This window comes from Dermacentor andersoni, chromosome 11 (assembly GCF_023375885.2).
Source record: "Dermacentor andersoni chromosome 11, qqDerAnde1_hic_scaffold, whole genome shotgun sequence".
Lineage (NCBI taxonomy): Eukaryota > Metazoa > Arthropoda > Arachnida > Ixodida > Ixodidae > Dermacentor > Dermacentor andersoni.
The window spans coordinates 101,479,341-101,504,363 of NC_092824.1; the positions used below are offsets into that span (position 1 = coordinate 101,479,341).

Genomic DNA, 25,023 nt, shown 5'->3' on the forward strand with positions numbered 1-25,023 from the left:
CTAAATGCCAAGCAATCAAGCAACGATATCTGTCTGGAACAGATTTCCGTGCTTCCGCCATGCTTGGACGCGTAAAATTCTTTCCGCACCATCCGAGCATGCGTAAGCGCCGGCAAGCGTACGTGGAGTTTAGCCTTAATGGTTTCAATATCTGACACATGTGCTTAAGGTGCTGTGTTCGAATGCTGCCGTCAGGTAATTTTGGTAATGTTGCCTTACATATTTATAACACCGTATTGATGAACTTGGGAAGCCGCAAAGCCGCTTGAAGCCAAAAGAATGAAGTTTAAGGAAATCCATTTACTCAACGTCATTCCTATGCTGCCTAAATCGCACTGCTTCCAGCTCCCGTAGGAGCTACTGCCACAGTTATCTCTAATAACTATTGCATGAAACTCTCTACTCGAATCGGTAAGCCCCTAGAGTTATTCGCCGCAATATTAACAGTACGGCCGTCATCCCGTTAATTGCGTTCGGCGTTAGAAGCGAGATACCTACGAGAAGGTGCCTCGAACTCGACAAGAAAGCTTTGCAAACAAATTAGCCTGTAGTTCCAATTGGCAATTCATAAAATTCGTAAAGGTAAATGGGACACTTCTCGAAAGCTGCGTCGATGCTGATCTGTATAACCACTGTGGCTACACTGCTTATGCAACAACTAAGCCAATAATATATTGTCGATTGAGAACATTTGCAGCAGTAATACGGTTGCGAAACAAATTACAAGTGACGTAATCCCTTTGACATAAGTTTTTGTCACTCCAGTAGCATCAGACTTGAACAGCAAACTTACGTGCATTTTTTCCCTAATATTGCACATCCAAATTATCAACGGTTCTTTTTTTATCGTTGATTCCCTGTGATATAGAACCTTTTCACGGTCATTGCGTCGGCGCCACCAGTTTGTTCACATGGTGACGTGCCCATTGCTTGCCTGAGCTGCCTCCGTTGCCCCCTTGTTTAAAATGAGTGGGCATGATGCCAGGCGTGGCTCAGCAAACTTCTGTTTGAACGGATATCGAAGAATATGACTCGGTAGACGACAGGAAGCTTTGGTCACACCTTCAGAGGACTTTTAAAAGCTTTCGTAGCTCACTATGCCTCGTCCAAACGATGGAAGCAGTGTATATAGAAGTGAGGCTAGAAATTTATTCCAAGATGTCCAAACTTTCCGCTTCTGAAATAAATCGGGAACAGCATCTTTGGCTCGTCCCATTTTATTTGCCAAACACTTTGAAGCAACGGCATGCCATGTTTTTGACCCAGTAACGCTCCTCGTCTGATCAGTATCGGTGACTATCTAATTCTTTATTCTCTGCCTAATAGCTCGCGGGTGCATTCAGTTACGATAGATTTGTTTTTGCCGCACACCAGGTTGGAACGTCGACGTCCTGTACCTCGTAATAGCTTGTAACAAAGGTATATTAGCGCTAGTCATTCACTTCCTCTGTGCAGCTCCACTAAACGTTCATCTTCAAACATTCCTGTGCTACGGTATAGTGCGTGACCCAGGTTTCGGCGCATTGATTCAAGAGTGCGTCACTTCAGTCATTCTCGATGTGCGGGTGACAGAGTTGGCGTAAGTTTGAAGGTAAGTTGGGGTAGACGTGTGTAGATATCGTGCGAGAAACTTACTATGCCAGGTGGCGGCCTACTCTCTATGCCTGTCTGTGACGAGCGGTATTTGTTCTTGCCAGCGTTTCGTGGTTGAAATCTGAGGGAAGTTAGCGATACAAGGCTGGCGCATAAAACATTTTTTTTTTTTTACCTTCAAGGAAAGGCGTCGATCGCGAAGGGCCGCCGAAATAGGCAGTCCTTGAGCAACAGCGGTGCGTGAATTTGACCGCACAAATTAATTTAATTCATAATATGCCAGCCAACTATTGCACGCGTTTTCCATCTGTCGTTCCAAATATTGAAGCGTAAGTTTTACGCAGTTCGTTACTGATAACTAAGATGCATTTCCGCACAGTTAGTGAGGCAGAAGCGGTGATGGTTTCTTATTCGCGCTCACTAGCTGAGGTAAAGCGTGGGGCACCGCCGAAAGAGCCATCTTCTTCCTCTAGAGCAAACCACTCCGCAAAACGGGTCTATATAGCACCGCAGTTTTACGTCTGATATTCGCAGAGAATAAAAGTTTACAGGTCCCAACATGTTTGCTCACAGTTACAGGAAATGGCGCCTGTTTGATTCGAGACCTATGAAATATTAGTGGAGCACGCACCGCGCAATCAAAAATAGGCAGGGATGCGACGCCTACGGGGGTGATTGGCATGCATTGCGCACTTTCTACAGGCCGGTTTCGCCTAACTGAAAGTTTGTTGCATTTTCGCTATGCGGGTGGCCTTCGCTTTCGAAATGATTTCAGGACCCTGTACGCTCCGGATGCCGTTGGCTGCAATATCGACAGTGCCAAGTAAGAGATGTCATTTAAGATTAGTACGTATGTTGTTTGTTGGTAAGGCGCATTTTCCTCAAGTTTACTCGTGTAGCACGACACGGATCATGTGCAGTAGCAGCGGTGGACAGAGGGAAATTTGTGAAGTTTGCGCTAAAGGCGATGTACCTATTGCAATATGCACTGCGTAATCTGAGCCGCCCGCAGATACCCATTTGGGCACAATCAGAGGTGCGTATAAGAAAAATTAAGTTATGCATACACCACCTTACTCTGGACGATTTGTTAGCACTTGTGAGGCTCTTGTCGCTCGAACAAACCCTATCTCTATGAACCGGCGATGTTGTTTCCTGCGCGAGACTTGATTGCTGTTCCCGCTCCACTACGCTGACGTCACGCTCTGCTCCACCACTACTGATATTGCTTCCTTCAAGTCTCTTCTTGCTCATTCACAACAAGCAATACTTTTTTTGGCCTTCAACATTTCCAACCCCTCATGTGATCTCCTGCATTGAGACCTTTGAAGCACATAAATAAATAAATAAATAAATAAATAAATAAATAAAACGCTGGATGTTTCTACTAACGGGTCAGTGGTGCGTAGCAACTTTGTTGTCGAGGCGAAGTAAGGGCTGGCAAAAATGCTGACGACTTCATTTTCCGTCAGCGTTATGTTAACTGGACGGAATTCTTTGTTCAGAAGGTCCAACAAAGGAAGCTGAAAGAAGAGAGAACTGCGTCGGAACAAGAAAATGTCAATACAAACACACTTACGTCTACAGCCATTTTGGCTTTTACATATTAGACGCAGAAAAACGGGTCGCCGACCAGAGTGACATTGCGAAACAGGCTGACGTTTCGGCTTCCGCCTGGAAGCCTAGTTTACAGAGAACAGGGCTCAGGAAACTAGGTTCAGAGCGAACGAATGAGGAAGGCGAAATGTCGAATTCTTTCGCAACACAACTTTGGTCGCCGTTCCGTTCCTCAATTTGTAACATGAATTTATTTTCTGGCTAGACGAGTCCTTCAATTGCAGATTATTGCAGTGCTTGAGCCCGCCAGGAAAGCTGGCTTGATGACACCGCTTTTAGCGTTTCTGGTACAAAAAGCCTCTTGATCGGCCATTTTCTTCAATAGCGTCTTATAAAAGTGTCGTAACTGTTCTTTGTTCCATATGACATGGCTCTGACACAGGTACTCTATCGTAGAAAAATTAGAGACGTGAGAATCGTAATCACTTGAATAAATCCGTATTACTCCCAGACTTCTATGATATCTGAAAGACAAGAATCGTAGAAATTGGTGCTTAACTTTTATCAGGTTGGCCGTCTCCATACATTGAGCACCTCGAAGTGCTGGCTGCGCAGCGTGAGATATTCTCTCGACGTGTCAGCCTCTACGCGAGGCTCGTAAAGCAGCCATCCAAGCATCGTCTTGGTAGTTGAAAAATGCTACAACGCGTAGCCGGGCCATTCCAATTTTGAGCTCATTTGATACGTTGCAAGAAAATGGAGATGATTTTCTTACCCCTGGAAACGCCGCCTCGAGTACTTTTATCGTGGTTCTGTTATGCATTTTCCATTCATTTCGTCTATCTTCTTCGGGAGCACTCCGCTGTCGGAAAAGGGAGGAAGGCGTAAATATTGCGCTTTATTCCAGTAAAGCCCACCGTAGCATATATGTTACGCTTAGCCTGATGCCTCAAAATGCTCATTTACGCGTGAGAAACGTAACGTGAAGTCCATAGCTGTGTTTTAAATCTACTGGAGTAAAGTTCCCGTAGTGGAAATTTAACAAAGCGATTACTCATTAATCACTGCACTTATTAGGTTTTATCGCCGATTCTATTAATTTTTTGTTTGCCCAGAGGTACTCTACCTGATCAGAAACCTAGGTGAACAAATTAAATTTTTTTCTTAATGCGGAACTGTACTTGTCAATAGAGGGTAACCCAGAAAAAGAAACTTAAGTGTGATATTTGAAGTACGACTTGCTAATATTATTGTGTATTCCTTTGCAGATGTTCTAGTGGCAGTCTTAGTCAGTTCTCAAATAAAAAAAGTGAATTGTTCTCTTTGAACTTCAGTGATAGCGAAGAGCTTTATTAAATACGTAGAGGGCTGACGAGCAAGTAACTTATGACTTAATATAAGTAGTAGTCTCGAAGTCAAAGTACTCCCTATAAATCGTGCTTTTGAACACATCACGCCTACTCTTGGTCGATAAAACAATGATGGTCGCGAAAGTTGGCCACGATGAAAACGTTTTCTTATTTACAAGAAGGTACGGCGTCGTCCTTTGACGGTGACCATCTGAACACGAAAAAAGTAAGGTAAGATAAACTTGGAGGCGACAAGTTAAAAGTTACGCGAAAAGTTAGATATAGATTCCATGTCCTCTATGCGAAAAATCAATACGTAGGCGGAATTCTTCGTACTATGGGCAACTGCTTGGTCGCACCAGGGGTTGTCTGCTAATGTAGTTCACGAAGAACGAGTAGTCGACTCCGTAACTGAAGGGCTGAACAACGAACGAAGCCAGTTAACTAAACAAATAACTGTTCACTTCCACATGGTTACAGGCTCAGCACGGATCTTTCATTTAGCTCACCTTAGCGAGTTCCCTTTCAAAAGCAAAAATGTTTTCAATTATGACCTTTATCATCTTCTCGTGGAGCCGCGGTTTCATGATGCGCAGTGCTGTTGCCATTAGCGTTTTATAAGCACTGACCAATGCACGGTTTCTTTTCGTTCCTGGGTGCATGAGCTCGTTTCGTCCAAGTAATGGAAATGTGACTTGGTCCAGCTGTAACACCAACAGAAATCGACAGTCAGTCCCGCGTTGTGCATTCTATGTCTTGTTCCTTATAAGTGGCCCTAGTAAATGTAACATTTTTGCAAATATGAGGTGCATTATAAAAAATGTCGAACCTTCTAGTTTCTCACGTAAAGCAATGAAGTGCGGAGGGCTTCTTTCCGTGGATATATAGAGGAGACATTCATGCGCATGCGTGAATTTTCTTCCGCCCGCAGAAAGCGTCATTTGGTGGCAGTAGGCCTCTGAGTAACGTTGTGTAGCCGGTGCTTGCCGGTTTTGAAGTAGGCTCTCAAATGACAGAACAACATGAGTAGCACTGTTACATCAAATTTTGCCAAAAGCTTGGCGATACCCAAGTGAAAACTGTTCGAAAAATTCAAGATGCTCTCGGGGACGATGCCGTTTGCGTCTCACCAATAAAGGAGTGGCACAACCGCCTCAAATATGGCTCCACATTAGTGGACACCAAACTGGGATCAGGCAGAACTTCAACAAGCCGAAATTAGAATGTCAATGAGCAAGTGCGGACTTTGGTCACGAAGGACCGTCGCATCTCACTCTGAGAACCTGCGAACGGGATAGGGGTAAGGATTGGATCAGTACATTCAATTTTGACCGAGGATTTGAGCATGAGGAGGGTGCCCACGAAATTCGTACCGAAACTGCTAACAAGGGAACGCAAGAAATTCCGTCTCAACATTGCACAGGACCTGATAGACAATGCAAACAGTAACGCCAACTTTCTGAACACCAGGTGATGGGCGGTGGGTTTATCGGTACGACTCAGAAACCAAGATGCAGTCGTCACAGTGGAAACGACCAACATCCCTGAGGCCAAGAAAAGTACGGCGACTACGCAGCAATGCCAAGGTCATGTCGGCCGTTTTCTTCGACTCCCATAGCCTAATACATCATGAGTGTGCCCAACAAGGCCAAGTCATCACAAAGGAATACTACCAGTAGGTTCCTTGTCTCCCTTGTGATGCCGTGTGGTGCAAACGACCGGATACGCGAGCCGCAAAAACTTGGCATCTCCCTCATGATAACGAAGCCGCCCTTGCTGGACATCTGATTCCGACTTTCTTTGCCGAACACAACATTCCTGTGGGTCGTCAGGCTCGCTACTCCCCCGACGTCGCTATATGTGACGATTTGCTATTTCCAAAACTGAAAATGCCCCTGAAAGGGACCCGATTTCAATTAAGAGAAGACATAAGGCAGAATGCGATGGCCCGGCTGATCACCATTCCAAAAGACGCTTTCCAGAAGTGTTTCCAACAATGGCGGAAGCGCTGGGAGAACTGCACGCATTACTAAGGCGACTACTTTGAAAGGGATTAAGGTTTCGTACATCCTAGTCAATAAATGTATTTCTGCTGACATGTTTGATACTTTAGAAGCACATTTCATTTATTTGTTGGAACTAATGTGAAACGGGATTAGAATTTTACAATTAGGGAAGCTCACATGGAATGATATGAATAGTCCCATATCGTAACAGTGTCAAGAAGCTCGGCGGAAGGAATACTCGACGCTCAACCACTTTTGTTCCACACAGATTGCATTTCGTAAATTGAACATGTTTGCAAATATCTATAATTTATTTAGTGTGACAAGGCATTGATAGTACACACTACTAACTCCTGTCATGTTCCCCAGTCTAGTCACTTGTACAGGCTCCTTATTACAAAACAAATAATCAACTGCTGTTGTGCCGAGCATTTAATTAACGAGGCACGTTGAAGGTTCTCTGCAATATTTTATATGTGTTTTGATTTTATTCTATTATGCTGTTGAAACCGCAGTGGTGACCTGATGAACCAGATGGTAGTACTGCGCGATTAAACCGCGCAAGGGGACCAGGCACAAGAGAACACGAAACACCAATTGTATTGGGTGCGTTTTATTCTCGCATTGTCTTTTCGTGCTAGTTAATCTTCATCATACCTTGCTGGTGAAGCAGCGCACTTACACGGACACAGTGAAGGCACACAAGAAAAGACGACAATGTATATATGTCATATGTCTTCACTGTGTCCGTGTCAGTGCGCGGCTTCATCAGCAAGGTATGATGATTACTAACCAACTAGCCCAACTTTCCACTTAATCTTCAATTCAAAGTTTTACGACACTCCATGTTAGGCTCAAGCAAACCTGAGACAAGGATCAAGTAAATTTATACTGCTGCATTGTCAATAACATTTAGATGTGTGTATGCATCGATATCAACTAAATGTCATGCGATCGCACGTGATAGCCACTGTAAAAAGTCGAACTGTGAAACAAAAGTTGCCATTGCCCTGGTTCAACTCTTGGCTGTTCTTATGGCTTAAGGCACCCATCGTTGGTGATCATGTATGACCATAGTAACAGCTTAAACTATATTTTCACCGCTGAAAGGTTCATCACAAGACAGAAAGTCCAGTGAGAATTTAAAGACAGCACCACTTCTGTCAGGAACCTCTTCTAGGGAGCCCGCGTCACATTACTGTTCTTCCCAGAGTAAGGAAATAAAGCTTACCCTTATTATATGTGACGAGAGCTTTTCAGGATCTCTTGCAATAGAACATTCGAAGAGTGAAGACATTCCCGTTGTCAGCAGCACGTACTTGTAGTCTGGGAGGAGGACTTTTATTTCGTTTGACGTGCTTCCTGGACGGGTTGTTGTATCATTGCACTCCGTCGCGTGTGGAGCAGGAGGGGTCATATGTCCTGTCCACTCCTCTCTAGGTTCTGTAGAATAAATTTCGGTATTTGTCGGCGTCGTCCATGTGGATGTATAGTGGATGGTTGATCGTGTCGGCTCTGTAGTCCAATTTACGAACATGGTCGCAGGTTCTGTAGTATGCATCGTTGTCAACTCCGTTAAAGGCGTCGTGCGGCCATTGTCAGATTCCGTCTGGTCGCTATGTGACTCTGTACACGTCGCCGTACTGACCAAGGGCCATGCTCCCAATCCATTTTTCGCCAGAAGTCTTCCAAGAAAGTAAATGCCTCTTTGTCCAGGATTACCTGTTACGTGGCGCAAGAGACAATGATCAATGTTATGTCTTTCAAGATTATTTAGAATTCACACCATAAAGGCTGGATTCATCAAGTTAGCGTATTTTGAATTCTAACGAGTGTTACACCTGTCATGAATATTTAATGGGGCTGCATATAGCTTATACTATGTAAAAGAAAGAACGGCCTGGGTATACGGCAACAGGTACAAGCACTGGAATCAGTGGCGTCAAAATTTTATCCTCGAAAAAATCGCAGGGAGCTTTTCCAAGAGGGTTTGCTCGTATATCATTGCTCATATGTTGCCCCATATTTAGTAAACTTGTAGAGCATTACAATTTGCCATGCACCAGGCAAGTAAAGCATGCCATTTGCATGACACTGTAGCCCTGTAAGCCTCGACTATTAATGTGGTAAGGTTTTACAAGTTTTATTTGAAGTGAAGCGACCAATGTGGTTTAAGGACGTGACCACGTGTTATTTCTCCGAAGTGGCCATTCTGGTACAACTTATCACTCTTACGGCGTAGGCAAAGATGGGTTCAATGGTTGGCGCCATGTAAGTTTCTTTAAAAATTCCACCAGAAAGAACGACGACGTAGGGGTGAAAAGAGCAGCAATTCTGCAAAATACAGGCACAGTGCAAGAACGAAATATGCGAGCATAAGTGCTGATTTTCTGCGCAGTTCAGGTCACATATTGAAAAACCCTCTTCATGCTTGTTTTCATCATGGATTGTGTGGACGGGCAGTAAATGATGCATTAAGGCTTGAAACATAAATCCTACTACTGTCCACAGCTCTGATTAGCTGACACGCTCCGTAACACCAAGTAAGGTTTTGCTTCAGAAATCAAATTCTCTCACCAAACAATAGGTGCTGCTGAAACACAAGCGAACAGAAAAAGGAACTCGTTTATTAGATTTTGCTTGGAATGGTTATTAAAAATCAGAATGATGATATTACACACTTGAAACGTGGGAAGTGAAATGTATAAATGGCCTACCGTTTGATGCGCAGGATTGATATGCAATTTTTGCTTTTTCGTTGACGCTCTGTCGTTTTGTTCCTGAGTGTATAGGCTTTCTGAGGATTGCTGAAACAGCCCAATGCAAAAGAATACGTTGGATATAGTGACCTATAACTTCAGATATCGGTGTGAGGTAAAACGTAAGAGCATCCACTATGAGCTATCTAACCTGTAAGGGTTTCACATGTTTAATATTTATATGGTCTTCACTACTAGCATGTTTAGTCTTCTCTCTACATTAGCATTTTATAGCTGCAGATGGGCTTTAATATATGGTAAAGATTGAGAGCACTTGTAATCAGCGCACGTGCTTTCTTTATGTCGATTTAAAAGAGAAGTTGGCGCCTTTAGGCTCCTTTAGCTGGAACGGTTACTTCTTTTCACAGGGCAGGAAAAAATACTATAACAGCACTGAAAAACACAAATACATGCGAAGTAAAGCACAGGAGAGTACCCAGAAACACAGAAACACACATAAAGAAACCAAAGTACACAAGAAAGTCTGAGAACACGGACACAAGTTGGGCCTTACAGACGAGACTGCGAACGTATCTACGCGTTACTACGCACAATACATTAGAATAACAAACGCAAACCTGCCCAAAACATAATATGACCTTCTTTGTTTAGACATATATAGTATGAGGTGGGAAAGGAACATTTTATTTATTTATTTATTTCTTATTCATTTATAGAATACTGTCAATCCACCATGGGGTTTTTACAGGGGTGAGCAACAAGTCACATCAATTAACACTACTAAAGCATTCAATAAATGAGTACATAATGATTGGAGACTATTCAAGAATAGCAGTAGTACATTCATACCTAATGATACACACAACGAAACCAATGTAGTACATCAACCAGCAGGAAAAAAAAAAGTGCGTAGGACCCTAAAAATTTGTGCGTAGGACCCTAAGGATTCGTCTATTCTCCTTTTTTTTAGTGCCATCAAATGTTCACGGTTGTCACCATTCCACATGAAAGGCAAGGAGTCGTTTGTTGTTCAAGTCTGTCCAGAGTTCTTTTATATAGTATTTACGACACCTTCCTAAGTACTATATCGGTAGCTCGGTACATTATGTGATCTGCGATGTACATAGGACTGCTGTCGAAATGGACACATTAAGTGTGGCATATGTATAAGTTATATGGCACCCTTCGTATATTTATTACCGTGCGGACGAGCCAAAACCATTACGATTCCGCCGCTCAGTGTTCTGAGGTATCGGGTGCGGGACTTCGGAAGTTCTCTTCATCTCGGTCACATTCATCTCGGTCACAAAAAAAAGCACAACAACGATTACATGCTCCCTAACGGGAATCTTCAGCGTAGCTGTTTAGGTGTTTAGCATTCGCAATATATTGTGGCAGAGAACTGGTTCTGAACGAGAGGGTCCTCCTGGCGGCGCTGCTGAGCCCCTGCTCGGGCAGATCGTTTGGCAGCAGCGACAGGCGAATCATTTCCACCGGCTGTGTCGATCTTCGTTCAGAAAGAAAGCGGGAACACGGTAACGCTAGGCGTGCGCGTAGCGCATTCTCTATCGGCGGTGGCGCGGTGGGTCCTAAGCTGACGTCCGTGCATTGTTTCCATAGCGCTCGCTGCTTGTCTCGTGTGGCACTCCGCTTTCTTCCTCACCCTCTCGCCATACTCTCCTTCCCCGCTGTCCTCCTCTCACTCTCTTCGATATCACCGTCTTTCCACTTTCAACTCCCGCTGCGCTCCGCGTTCGCTCTTTCCTCCTTCACTGCGCGCTCACTTACGAGGGACGACGAGGGACACCGACGCTCAACGTAGAAACGGGCGCCCAAGACCTGTGCTCTAAAATTGTCGCCGAGACGACACACAGCAGACGGCGCTGGTGTCTTGAAAGGACTTCGCCTAAGTGGCATTTTTGGAAGCAGGTGGAAGTAAGTGGAATTAGAAATGCAACAAAAGGGGGGCGGGGTGCGTTTTGTTGCATATAAGTGAAATCTTGCTGCTGGAAACAAGATACATGTGCTACTATGCAATATCAGTTATTGCATAAAACTTGGCGCGCTAATTATTGCTATACTTATCTAGGGGATGATGCCGCACGGTGACCTTATTTTTGATGAGTATAACTGAAAAGAGAACAATTTATGTGAAAAATGGAGATTTGTACTTCCCGTCATGAACTGATATATTGGTATATTGCGTAAAGATTTCATTCGGTGTGTCTATGTCTAGCTACAAAGCGATGCAGTGTAATTGAACTTCTAAATCGCTCACTTCTCTTTTAATAGGAAGGTGGCCTCGGGTATTTCCAATCGAAGCACACCTGAAGGGCAGATGTACAGGAATAGGCAACCTGCTATACCCACTTGAAAAAAAAATTATTTCATTCAAATAATTCAGTGAGATCATACAGGATGCAGGTGGCAGGCTTTTCATTAGTGCTTGCCGCACATATTTGCGAAAAATTTCGAAAGACATAAAAAGTCTGAATTACTAAATCAGAAACCCAACAACTGTGGAAATATGCATAAGAGGAATCTTCGACAATTTTCCGCAGTGGTTTGATGCCATGAATATAATATCAGGTTCATATAGTAGATGATGTAATGCAACTTTTCTTTAAATAGAGCAATTTCGCTTCATAAGTATGTTGAACGTAAGGATAACTTTTTTTTGCGTTTCTCGTGCACTTAATTGAGGAAATCGGAAATGACACATGCCAAATCGACTCGCTGACTCTGATGCTAGCAAAAAATCGAGGCTGCATTTTTAGTGACACTTACCTCTAAGCTCTTTGTTCAGCTGCTCGTCGAGCTCTTGAAATACCCCATAACGAGCGGCGTCCTTTGGAAGGGGATGCGCTTTGTTCCATCCGCCGCAGACGAATTCGTAGAAGTCTTCGCAAGGGTCAGCTTTAGTGTTCAAGCTCCTCCTAATTTCAGCCGCTGAAATTCGAGCTTTTATCACTCTTTTTCCAGTGAGGTATTTATCTAGCGCTCACGCGAGATAAATTTTCAGAAGACTGCGTAGAATATATGCGCAGTGTTGTCATTTGCTTCTTTCTTTTCTGGCTGGTTTCCACTAAAAAAAGAATAGTGCAATTACGGTGCAGTTTATTTGCTCAATGTTTTAGGCTGCCTCGGAATGCTGACTATTTTTGCTAAAGCCCGACTAGCTTTAGTTTCACCGATATTAAGCAAATCATTTTAATGATAACCGTTTCTACTTTAATATTTGTTGTTTGCCCTAAACGCTTGTAATCCTCCTCAATTTAGGCTTTGCTGAAAAGAAACCAGCTATTATTTTTGCCTCCTATACACAGCCGTCCTGTCCATCAAATACCACTTATTTTGGTGGAATGTACCGTTCAGATAGCAATTAAGTAGGCTTTCAGTCTTTCTTTATCATGGGTTTTTCATTAGGACATCCACCCCGCAACTTGGGACTGCGAGCTTCAACACAATTTCACGGTTTTTTTCTTTGTTTGCATTGATTTTCCCCTACTTCAGCAATATCTCTCCGAGTGTTTTCTGAATAAAGCTCATTGATTTCCAAGGCTGTACTCAGCTATCTTCAGCTCTTCTATCTAGAACGTTAAAATCCTCTGAAAACAAGTGTATTGAGCGGAGCATTTCGTTATCTCCTTTAGATCGATGGCAGTCCGGTGAAAAATTTTCGTGTGCTCGTTTATATTTCACTGTTACCGTCGTTATTGCCAAAATACCACTCTAAATGTGCTCAGTGTACTCTAAGCCTTAAAAGCTCATTTTTATTACAAAGTACGACACGAATTATTTATATATAACGGAAGATTACCTACCATCACGAAACCGTCATCAGGCAGTGATGGAGCATTCTGCTGCTCTGCCGTATGCGCACAAGACAACAAAGCACGAAACTTTCCTACCGCAAAACAAGGTGTGCTCACACGTACGAATTGCGGCATGTAGCCTCAATTCCTCCAGGGCGCAACAGATCAATAAATAAGCCGCCTTTCAATGCGACCTTTTCAAGATTCGCGCCTAGCGCAGCATGGCATCGGGCGTGAAGCAGGAGGCTGAATGGAGACAACGTCACCGCAACGTAACATGCTCGTCACGTGACACAACACAGTGACCATGCTGCGTGACGGCCGGGTGCGTACTCTTCATAAATGCGGGCAACCTTGCTCTCTGCAATAAATGAAATTAATATTGCGCTCGCTTCTTTCCTTTACTCATGCGCATACGGTATATAATTACCGTTACGTACGACGTACCCGCGTCAGCTTGAAATAGACGACCGGCAAAAAAAAAAAAAAAGATTTCAATAGGTGATATATAACGCTTGGGGATAAGATAACCTACGAATGGTAAAAAAAATTAGATGGAAGCGCACTCTAATGGGGAACAGCTAAGGAAGAGGAAATTAGATAACCAGATCGTATACAACAACACCCATAATCAAGAGAGAACATTGTGGTCCGCTGCCAGCTTCGTGCTGAACGATCACTGCGTAACGTTCAACCGCAGTACTAAGGGCTCACTTTCGAATGCGTCAATGGTTTGCTGTACCACGTGAATACTGCATACTTCAAATTTCGGTGTCGATGGCTACAGCCTCCTGATTCGCGTGTAAAGCCGCGCTGCACTTCAATGGCTATTCGAACTTGGCGCATTATAATATGATTGAACTATGTCTTCCTCACCTAATGGATGGAGCTTTTATAGCGTATTATGCATTGCTAACTTGGCATCGTTCTTTCTTAATTTTTGTTCCTCAATAGACGGTGGTCCATCTAGATCAACAAGTATACTTTATGTCAATATGATATCACGGAGTCGACACGAACCGAATAATTAAAAAAACAAGGCTATAGACAAGAATATTGGGCCAATGTGGCTAAATGTGCCTAATTTACTTGAATTACCTTTCTTTCGGCACACCGTTTTCAGGCAAACGTTTCTCTTCGGTGTCTCTGAAAAATTAAGAATATAATATTCGTTACACCTCTTTCGAAGTTTGAGAGAATAGTTCAGATGAGCTTATGATGTAACTGCATCGGCGGGCAAAATGTATCCTTATTTTCTGTCTATTCAAATGTAACTGGCTAGTATTTTACCAGCATTCATCAATATTAGTGACCCTGACATGTAACAGAGAAAAATGCTGTATAATTAAAAGCACAACCAAGAACGGTTGGCTACCTGGTGCGAAGTATTACGATTCATAATTTACCGACAGTAAACAACAGAAAAAAAAACAGCACGATGCTCACTGTAGGCAAGCGCCGTAGTGCAGTGCGCTTGTTCTTGCGTTCTCATTATTTCTTTTGTTAGGGCAGGTGAGCTATATGAAGTGTTAAACTATTCACAACTCACAGACCAGAACATGCGCTTTCGCATTCTGTAGGTGCACACACCATTGCAAACCTCCAGCGTAATCATGAGAATATCGGACACTTAAGCCGCACTAGGTATTTACATACGAAGTAAACAAGCTTACGGCCACTAGTATATTGAATCTGAAAACTTCTTACGCATGTTGTCGTTTACCTTGAAATAGTCGTTTACCTGAAAAATTTTTGAGAGGGTACACTAAAATTACAGCCTCAATTTTCTTCTCTCAGAAACCTTCTATGTGGAGACATGCAGCCGCCCGAGTAGCCGAACGAAGCTACTATACAATCGTTTCTGGTTACTATGGGTAGCGTTGTATGGGAGTGGTGTGCGCCAGCGTGAAGGAAGAAACAAAAAACTAGGAGCCTATTCAGAGAAAACATAAAGAAATTGGCCTTTACCACATGACAGGCAAGCACTCATTTCTATCCGATGAGTGTGCAGGGACTGGAGCTGAGAGAGCATGGAAAGCGCTTGAAGGGGGCTGATCGCGACAAGAGAATCTCTAAAGGCAACCACGATCGAAGCATTTTTTGGAAGATCTAAAAACTAGGGAGCGCCTTCTTTACACAAGAGTCGATGCGTACATATTTCCGAAAGAAGAGGAGACGTGTCGTCATAGGTGGTTTCTTCGTCGAAACTGCCCATTTGACGTCATGCTCTCTCGTACTATTCTTCAGGAACATCGTTTTCTGTGAGAGTTGGTACTATACTCGGCGAGGCTCCTACTGTAGTTGCCGAAATCGCAGAACACGGCAGGGCTGAACCTAGCTTCACACGTTGGTGTCTGGGCGTAATCATATTTGTTTAAACGTGTTTTTTTTGTGCTAGTTGTAACAATGTATCATTATTTCGTCTTAGAGGCGGCGCCTCCAGGACACCAAAGCTAGAACCCCGACTGGTACATGAGTTGTGGCTCGCCGAGGCCGGAGTGTGCTTGAGACAAGTAGTACGCAAAAAAAAAAAAAATCACTCAAAGGGAGGAGCGAGCTCGAACTTTTTTCTCCCTTCGTACAACAAACTTCGCTGTGCTTGCCTCAAGCCGTGCTTTCCTCTTCCCAATGGGCGCCAGTATGGCCGCTGGAGGGTTAAAGCTGCCTTCTTTCTAAAACTTTCACATAAGACTGTGAGATAATGCCAACACTCAAACCGTGCCTAACTATTTTAGTTTCAATCGAGTAGTTATAGAGCTGAATGATACCGAGACAAAAACTGAAAATGCGACACATCCGCGCATGCCTATGCAGTTTTGATATGGTCATGTGTCTCTGAATATGTTACTTGTACGCTCAGCTGGTTTCAAATAGAACTCAAACTTGTGAAAGCGCCGTCTTTTGTAAGAATATGCATGTGTGTGACTCATCTACAAAAAAATATATTTAAACTTGGGAATAATGACCCGTCTTGCTTAAATCGGTGTAGATTTTCAATTACTCCCTCTTCACGTGTACGACAAGAAGTCTTGATTAAGATGTGCAGCACGACAGAGAAAAATATGGAAAATTGACGACGAGAAAACCATAGTTTAAGGTATCGCTTTCGTAAGTGTCGTTTTCTTTCCTTGTTTTCACTTGTCACTCTGCCCGTTGTAAGCATAAATACGACCTAACTGGTCCGCTAACGCGCATTAAAAAAGCAATAGTTTTCCTCACCTCTTATTGATGGCTTTGTATAGTGCTTTACTACAACTGCTTGTGAAAGTCCAAGCAAGACAATTACACCCAGTAATAGAGCGTTCATAATGAGCCTGCCAATTTCTCTCCGTAACTTTCAAGGCGTCATGTCCATTCGCCCTTAAACAAAAACAAAACAAAGAGACATAGTCACAAGAGCTGTATACTAATAGCACTCTGAAAAATGTTTTCCATGTATTTGTTCTCATTCGTCTTCTCTTGCTTGTCGAGTTGTTGCTCTAATCTGTCAAGTTTATTTGGTTTCGTGACAATAAACTTGGCTACTTTTTATTTTGCGTTAGAAAAGTCTGCGGACGGTATCTATACAGGCAACATAAAACCGAATGAAAGGTTTTGATTTGTTGGCGTGGCTTTACATTCACTTTTGCTCGTTCGTTCCATCCGTCGCCTTACAGCCGGTTTACCATGACATACATGTGCGTGAAAGCACTGTTAGGTGCCGGAGATTGTTATGTTAATATGAATGTCTATACATTTTGAGGCACCTTACAACCGTTATCGCGGTGCAGTAATATGCAAGAGCCACAGCTTTCTTGTTAATGATATGATTTCCTATTAGTCATGACAACTAACATATCATGTGCTTATTAAAGCGTACACGCATAGTTAAACTATGCTAGGTTACTATAAGCAATGATTTACAGATGAAAAAAAAAATGCTCACAATGAGAAATGCATTATACGTACCAGGGGCGCCTCGTTATAATCTTGGAGGACGACTGCCCCACGGATCGATCGATACTGAAGCGGACCACTCGGAAAACCTTGATTGAATTATTGCAACGGCTAAATGAACAATAAATAAATATTGATGAAACTTAGCATCCGCTATAGCTAACAGTACCGGAAGGCTCAGCAAGATCCGTGTGGGCCGTACTAGGATTGACATAACACGAGTGTGTAAGAGTTTTAACAAGTGCCATTGAAGGGCCTGAAAACTTCGGCACGGCATTACAAGTCCTTAGGTCTGGCCAGCGCTAGATCTTTCTACTTTTCTTGCGAATCAATAGCCACTTGATCCTTCGATATCTTGAGTTACGAGACACGGACGGCTTTCTGAAGAGGAATGCTATATTTTGACACAGATGCGGGTCGCTATACGAACGCCCTGTTTTGTTATTTTTGTAATAATGTCGAAGCCATTGAGGGGTTGGTCGCAAATAAGTCTAGAGCCTTACTGCCGTTGAGTCTACCGGAGCTAGGTGAATGAGTTTGTAGATTGCTCTAGGGTACTCGTGCGTATTTGAATCCATAGTTAGAAGTTGTACAAGGTCGCTATTTTAAGGCAATGCTTTCGAAAGCGTAGTGGTTTGGCCTAATTGGAAAAGTGATGCACAGAACACGGGAAGAAGAAAGAGACAGAGAGACACGTCCCTTATTTACGAGAACATTCAAACACTCTTGCAGTGTTGCCTGTGCATGCTAAATTAAATCATGGATACAATTTTCACCCGCTTTTTTTTTACATATTTGTCTGTAAGCCATCTGTCGCGTTATCGTATGAAGAACTAGAATGAGACTAGAATGAGAACGGCGGGTGTTTCAACAAACACATTGAAAGTTTTTTAAAGGTTGACTATGGCAGATAACACAATTGTATTTGATGAGCTAGTCTAATCGAAGATGCGGACATTAGTTACAGAAAAAATAAAAGTGCATAATTCACTAATTACCACAAATTTACTAATTAGTTTTTAACTAAATACCTTATGACTAATATTGCAATTTAAAAATTCGAGCCGTTTAATTCACAAGGAGGATCCATTTGAGATGAATTCTCGGCATCACACTAGTTTCGAGATATTAGTTGCCAAACATTCCGCAGAACTGCATTCACACGGATTCCTACAGGTACGTTAGATGTGTACTATTTTTTTTTTGTTTTTGCTTTTTCCTTTTTGTGCATCATAGCTTCGAATGTGTAACATAATTATGAAAAATACCCCCCACATACAACTATTGTCCACAGAACTCATATATAAGTACGTTGCGTGTTTCGCATACGACAGACCATTTTGATAGGATGGAATAAGCTTTTTATTAACGACCTTTACCGCAAGGCTAACACATTCATACTTCTTTTCATATCATTGGCGTGCTTTACGTTGTGTTCACCATAAAGTGCACGCATTGTTTCGTTTTGGATGCATCTGTGAGCCAACACTGCAGTTGAACACCCTTGCGAAAGCTTGCATGTTCTTGACTGGTTCGTTCATTCTGTAAGGATAAAGAACATTTGTCAGGGAGTTAGTCCAAAGATGTCTTTAAACAACAACGTAATTGACCCCTCTTCATCTTTCTGCCTCGTCAAACATTATTCTCACTCGGTACCGCAAAAATAGCTGATTGAAAAAGAAAAATTGGCCCGAGCGAAATTTCTAGCTTACTATCATTGAATGAAATGAAGAGACACATTTATTGTTCCTAAGTTATAAGCTTGCGCATACCGCGATTCTTTTTTTACGTCCGACGCGGCATAGTAACCATTCCGTTTATACATATGGTAATGAATCGCGGCGTGTAGGCGTTACGATGGCGAAAGGCGTATCAGCGGAGAGCTCGTTTCCATGTTCGTATCTAAGCTCACTAACATTTGCTCTGCAATAAGATTAGCTGATGACCAAACTTTCCGGATAGCTTGCTTGCGTGCCTTGACATACCTGCACCAAATCTTAGTGCAAGAATTCAGCTCCTACGTGCAAATAATCACTTCCACTGATCGCATGCACAAAGGCTAGGTAAGAAAAAAATAATGAAAAAGAAATGGATGACGATGGCTTGGTTCGGAGCGATGGTGGTCAACATTATGACGACGTTTCAATGCTTGCTACGAGTTAGGGTATGCTATATTCAAGAATAAGCCTTGCCAACCGTCAGCGTGTGAGTGGTTTCACACACACGCAAATGCTGCAGTCTGATACCTACCGATGAAATAGGTACAAGCGCGCCTGACCTTTTGCTGGGCCATTATGGTATCCTGAAAGCTTGGAAAGGAAGGAGCTTCAGGCCGCTCCCATCGCGCCAATTTCCCATGCGGCGTCTCAAGTGAACTTTATTCAGGTGGGACACCTTCGCGTTGGGGCCAAGCGCATCTTTCCAAGCGTTGGGGTCCCGTAATGGCCAAGCACCAGGCTGGGAGCACGCTTGTACCTATTTGACCGGCAGCTAACCTGAGGCATCGCTTGCCTCCCACAACCGCGTGGATGCTCGTCAGCGAGGCCGTCCACGGTTAAACAAGAGGCGCCCGCAGACCACACATGAAATCACTATTGGGCCCCCTTTTGTGATGTGAACCCCCACAAGAAGCCGAGGCCGGTGTACATCTCTACCCACTAGAAAAACAAAAAGCTGCCGGGTTTCCGGCGGCACGGGGATTTGAAATCAATACCTATCGCGTATTGAACACGCACCCACGCACACACATTGCAGTAGAGGATTGGAATGCCGTTCGTGCTGAGAGTCCATCCCCTGCGCTAACGGTCGGTCAAAACGCCGGGCACTAATATATATATATATATATATATATATATATATATATATATATATATATATATATCTATATAATAAGGCCTTATCAAGAAGTTGCAAGTAGTTTTTGTTTTCGTCTTCCATTCCGATTTGTCTTGTCTTTTGTTGCACTGCATTTTCTCATCAGCAAAGTCGTTCCAGGTTCAGGCTTTCGGTCCATTTTAACGCTGCAGACAGCACTGCTAATGAAGTAATAAATAAATTTACGCATGACAGTGGTGCATAGAGTGTTACAATTTTTGTGAATAGCTTTACTCGCCTGTACTGAGCCGGACTGTGTGGATCGTACTGTATCTGCATCCTGAGTGAAGCCGTAGTCCGTAGGCTGCACCGTGTCTGCATAAGAAAAGTATGAGATATGTATATTGTATCAGGCTAATAATCTCTCGCGATCTTATTGTAAAAAAAATTCAAGGATTCATACCACTGCCCGTGAAATGAAAAAAAGCTTCTTTCCCGAAATGTCTTCGAGGGTTTTTAACCGGGTGTCGTCATTCAGAGCGGTATAGGCCTGTAAAAAGCAATTTCAATTATTTGCCTACTATTATACTGGTATAAAATATATTTCACTCCTTCATCCAGTCCAGGCATGTGTGGCTCATTGTTTGATACACTTGCCGTGGTTGCTTCATGGATTTGCTGTTGCACGGCTAAGCACGAGGTCGCGGAGTCAAATCCTGGCCATGGCAGTCGCATTTCGATGGGAACGGAATGCGAGAACACCGGTGTACTTAGGTTTAGGTACACGTTAAAGAACCCCACGCGTTCAAAATTAATCCGGAGTTGATCCCCGACTACGGCGTTCCTCATAATAAGATCGTGAATTTCGCACGTAAAACCCCATAATCTAGTCTAGTCAATTGTTTTATGCTTAGTAAATAATTCAGGCAACATTTGCACTTCTACAAGATATTATAACTCAGAACAAAGGAAGAAAGAATGTGGCTGCCTGCCGCCTTAACACTCGATGTCCTGAAAGCCAATACTTTGTAATTCCGGCGATCTAAATTTTACGAGAATAATTTAATGTAGTATGTTTGTAGTATGTTTATTTGGCCATATTATATACAATACAATATGCCCTCGAGGTGAGGCTAAAGGAGGTAGACCAAGCATACCTCCTGACAAGGCCTAAACCCCGATCACACATCATGGAAACGGGGGCCGAATGGACAAAAGAAAAGAAAAATAATGAGTAAACATGATCACAATAGTAAATAGTTAATGATAGACAATAATAAATATCCATTAACAATAAACAAAACATTTCATAATATGCACATTCAAAAAACTAAGTATACAGAATTAGCTGAAATTTAACCGGGGGGAAAAAGAATCGTCAGTTTTTTCTTAAATACAGACACACTATAACTTTCTAAAGCAATCTGAGTAAGAGACTGGTAGGCATTACACAATGTTATAATTTGATAATCGGTTGTTTGTTTACCATAATTTGTTCTGGGTCTTGCAGTAGATAGGGCAACGGAACGTAGACCATACGCAACGTTTCTTGAATTATAAGTATTAGAAAAAGAGTTAAAGTCATGTTTGACTTTATAAAAAATGTGAAGAGCCAAACTAAAATTGTATAAATGAAAGAAATTGCGAACATGAAATGTTTCGAAAAGATTAGCGTCAACAGATGAACTTGAACTTAATAAACGTAGAGCTCTTTTCTGGAGAGAAAGCAATTTGTGTGAATCAGTTTTGTTGCATGTACCCCACACTAGATTGCAATACACCAGGTGAGACTGAACAAGGGCAAAATATAACTGTTTTTTAACTTGTAGTGGGAGGAGATGTCTAACACGATAAATAACATAAATAGATCTGGCCATTTTTAGTCTAATGTAGTTTATATGATCACTCCAACCCAAATCGCTACGAAAAAACACACCAAGGAACCGGCAACTATGAACTTGCTCGATGTTTAAGTCATTAAAAAATAGTTTGATGTGATGATCTAATGGTTTGTTTTTTGGATGGAAGAGCATAAACTTTGTTTTGTTTACGTTTAATTGAAGTTGATTAACATAGAGCCAAACCGCTAACTCCTCAAGCCAGGTATTACATTGGTGTTCAAGTACTTGGAGACTGGAGCCGGAAAAAAAGACATTAGTATCGTCGGCATACATCATGATATTAGGAGTTAATGGAATGTTTACAATGTCATTAATATAGAGAATAAATAAAAGTGGTCCCAGAATTGAACCCTGAGGGACACCGAATTTTATCATACCAAAACTGGATTTTACATCATGAATCTGAGTGTACTGTATCCGTGCAGTTAGATAACTTTCCAAAAGTGAATTTGCCACTCCACGGATCCCGTAAGTCTTTAATTTATGGAGCAGTATTGTATGTTGCACAGAATCGAAAGCTTTGCGCAGGTCGAGAAAAATTCCAACAGAAAAAAGCTTAGTTTCAAAATTGTTAATTATAGAGTTTTTAATATCTAACAGAGCAGATTCTGTTGATTTACCGGCCTGAAAGCCATACTGTTGGGGGCAGATAAGATGTTTAGCTTGTAAGAAATTGTTTAGTCGCCTATAGAGTATACGCTCAGCTAACTTCGAAAACAGAGGCAATACCGAAATAGGACGGTAATTATTTGGGTCATTTTTGTTGCCTCCTTTGAATAAAACGGTAATGCGCGCGACTTTTAATTTGCTAGGGAATACACCAGAAAGAAGCATTCTGTTACAAATATGCGTAAGAGGGCCAGCAATAATATTTACAGCACATTTGATAGGAAAAGCAGCAACTTCGTCATCTCCAGGTGAGCAGGTGTTCCTGAATGAATTAATGATAGAAATAACTTCATCCACTGAAGTAGGGGACAAAAATATAGATTCAGTACTGCAAGAGGGTAAGTATGAGTCAACAGACCGAGTTGAATGACAGCTAGCAGAGGGTCGGTATGCTCCGGCAACTAAAAAGTGTTCATTCAGCATATTGGCAAGTGAAACTCCAGCATAATTCACCCCATTGACTTTCAGCTCAGAGGGAAGACAATTCTTCCTGTTCCCTATAATAACGTTAATACCTTGCCAAAGTAATTTAGGATTGTGTAAGATTGACGAAAACTTATTTATATAGAAAAAAGATTTAGCTTTCTTTAGATCTGAGTTTAATTTATTTCGAAACTTCTTAAACTTAACTAAATCATCCGGGCATCGCGTTTCCAAAAAACGAGAGAACATTTTGTTCTTTTCTTTAATTTGTTTCAAAAGTGCTCCCGTCATCCATTCTTTTCTAGCCTTTCTATGTTTTTTTATAGCTTGAGTTGGGAATGCAGCGTAATAGCATTCAAGCAGCTTCTGAATAAATATATCATAAGCACGAGACGAGTCATTTTCACCATATACATCTACCCAATTAATTGTAGACAACAAGTGACAAAATCTGGAGATGCTCTTTTCATCATTAACTCTACGAGCGTGAACGCGTTTGTTCAATTTGGTCGTATCAGTAAAAAGTGAAAAGAAAGGCAAGTGATCACTAATTCCAGAAGAAAAAACACCGGATATGCAACTCTGAGGTGGGAAATTAGTGAAGCACAAATCAATTAATGTTTCAGAGTGCAAGGATATGCGAGTAGGCAATTTAATAGTATTGTCACAACCATTAGACAGCATTATTTCATTTAGGTTAATCTTCAGAGCGTTATCCTCCAAAAAGTTAATATTGAAGTCACCTAGCACAATGATACGCCAGTTGTTTTGGTTAGCAAACTTCAGAAAACAATCAATGAAGCGAAAAAAATTGTCAGAATTTCCTTGAGGGGGGCGATACACAACCATAATAGCAACTCTATGAAAAGCAATGCAGACAGTTTCAAAATCAGTACAAACAATTGAATAATCCGACAAGACCTCAAAGCACAAATAATTTTGCACATATAAAGATACACCACCACCACGCTTTCCATCTCGAAATACTGAAATGGGTTTATAACCAGGAAACTCGCTGACATCTGCATTTGAGGTAAACCATGTTTCAGTGAAGGCAATAAGGTCAAAATTAAAGTTCAGTTTAGTTAGTTCGGCTTCTACTTCTTCTGATTTATTTTTTAGGCTTTGACAGTTCAAGTGGTAAAGAGATAGTGTGTTGCGAGGATTGTAAGCACCATCCTTTAGAATGTCGGTGAATGACTCGGCAGTAAAATAAGCCATTGTTGAGCAGGTGTACTGCGCAGTCTCGCAGCAACAGTGATTAAAGCATCTTATCAATGTCCTCCTCACAAGCGATCCTGATGGCTCGTGCACCAGGTTGCTTTCGAGCGTAGATCTTTCCTTCCTTTGACCAGACGAAAGCGTACTTCATTTCCTTAGCCTTCATTTTAGCGAGCCACAGTAAATTCCTGCTAGAAGCCGTCAGGTTATCAAAGAATCGAATGTCATCTTCGCATTCTTTGCGCTTTGAAATCCAGTCTGTTTTTGTGGATCGGTTGGCAAAACGGATCAAAACCACAGGCACCTTGTCTGGTTGAGATGGAAGGCGGTGTAGCCCTTCAATGTCTTTTGCTACAAGTGTGGGCAAGTCAAGCTTCACAGCAAGGCTGTTTACTTTGCTCAGTAAATCTTCACCATCTGTCACAGGCATTCCATGTATTTCCATGTTTTGCCGCCTACTATACTGGCTGAGGTCGTTCAATTCCTGACGCAGTTTTCGAATTTGCTGCCCGTCCTGGTTTGCCTCAATGTCGTCAACTCTCTTACGCAGGAGCTCGATTTCCTTGTCATGCCTATTAGATACTTCGAGCAATTTGTCATACGTGTCAGACATATGTTGTACAGACTTTTCAATGCTTGAAACGGTTTCCTTCAAAGATGTCAGATCATCCACTTTGGCCGTGAGATTTACCAATGACTTACTAATCTCAGCAAGCCGTTTGCATAGGACAGCAGAAGATGCATCACTGCCGCTATCCTGACTGCGAGACGCCGAAGATCGGCATGTCAAGCATTTCAAGGCTTTTCTTAATTCAGCATTTTTTGCTTTGAAACTCCGCTCCCCAACCCCTGCACACTTCCCTATATGAAACCTTTGACAGCAATCTGCACAAGTCATAAATTCTTCACCATCTATAATATCTTCGTAGCATGCAGAACAAGGATCAAAATTTTCAGATGACATTGCAAGCAAGACACTAGACCGTGGGCAGCAGTGGCAGCAGTGGCAGCAGTGGCGG

General features: G+C 42.3%; 2 protein-coding genes across 2 annotated transcripts in view; both read right to left on the reverse strand.

Annotated features, from left to right (window-relative positions):
• LOC126538981 (neprilysin-1-like) overlaps positions 1–17,082 on the reverse strand; it is a 37,031-nt gene extending 19,949 nt beyond the window's left edge. Inside the window, exons 1-9 of the mRNA XM_055075121.2 lie at positions 16,989–17,082; positions 16,260–16,400; positions 14,139–14,186; positions 12,013–12,174; positions 9,223–9,312; positions 7,737–8,227; positions 5,009–5,203; positions 3,926–4,012; positions 2,986–3,116 (exon numbers count right to left, since the gene is read on the reverse strand). Of these exons, the coding sequence (XP_054931096.2) occupies positions 2,986–3,116; positions 3,926–4,012; positions 5,009–5,203; positions 7,737–8,227; positions 9,223–9,312; positions 12,013–12,174; positions 14,139–14,186; positions 16,260–16,347 (1,292 nt within the window). The 5' untranslated portion in view covers positions 16,348–16,400; positions 16,989–17,082. The remainder of the gene's footprint in view (positions 1–2,985; positions 3,117–3,925; positions 4,013–5,008; positions 5,204–7,736; positions 8,228–9,222; positions 9,313–12,012; positions 12,175–14,138; positions 14,187–16,259; positions 16,401–16,988) is intronic.
• Positions 17,083–18,054: 972 nt separating this feature from the next.
• The window catches only part of LOC126538982 (neprilysin-1-like), a 43,475-nt gene continuing 36,506 nt past the window's right edge, over positions 18,055–25,023 (reverse strand). Inside the window, exons 17-19 of the mRNA XM_050185669.2 lie at positions 20,254–20,340; positions 20,089–20,165; positions 18,055–18,518 (exon numbers count right to left, since the gene is read on the reverse strand). Coding sequence (XP_050041626.2) covers positions 18,413–18,518; positions 20,089–20,165; positions 20,254–20,340 — 270 coding nt within the window. The 3' untranslated portion in view covers positions 18,055–18,412. The remainder of the gene's footprint in view (positions 18,519–20,088; positions 20,166–20,253; positions 20,341–25,023) is intronic.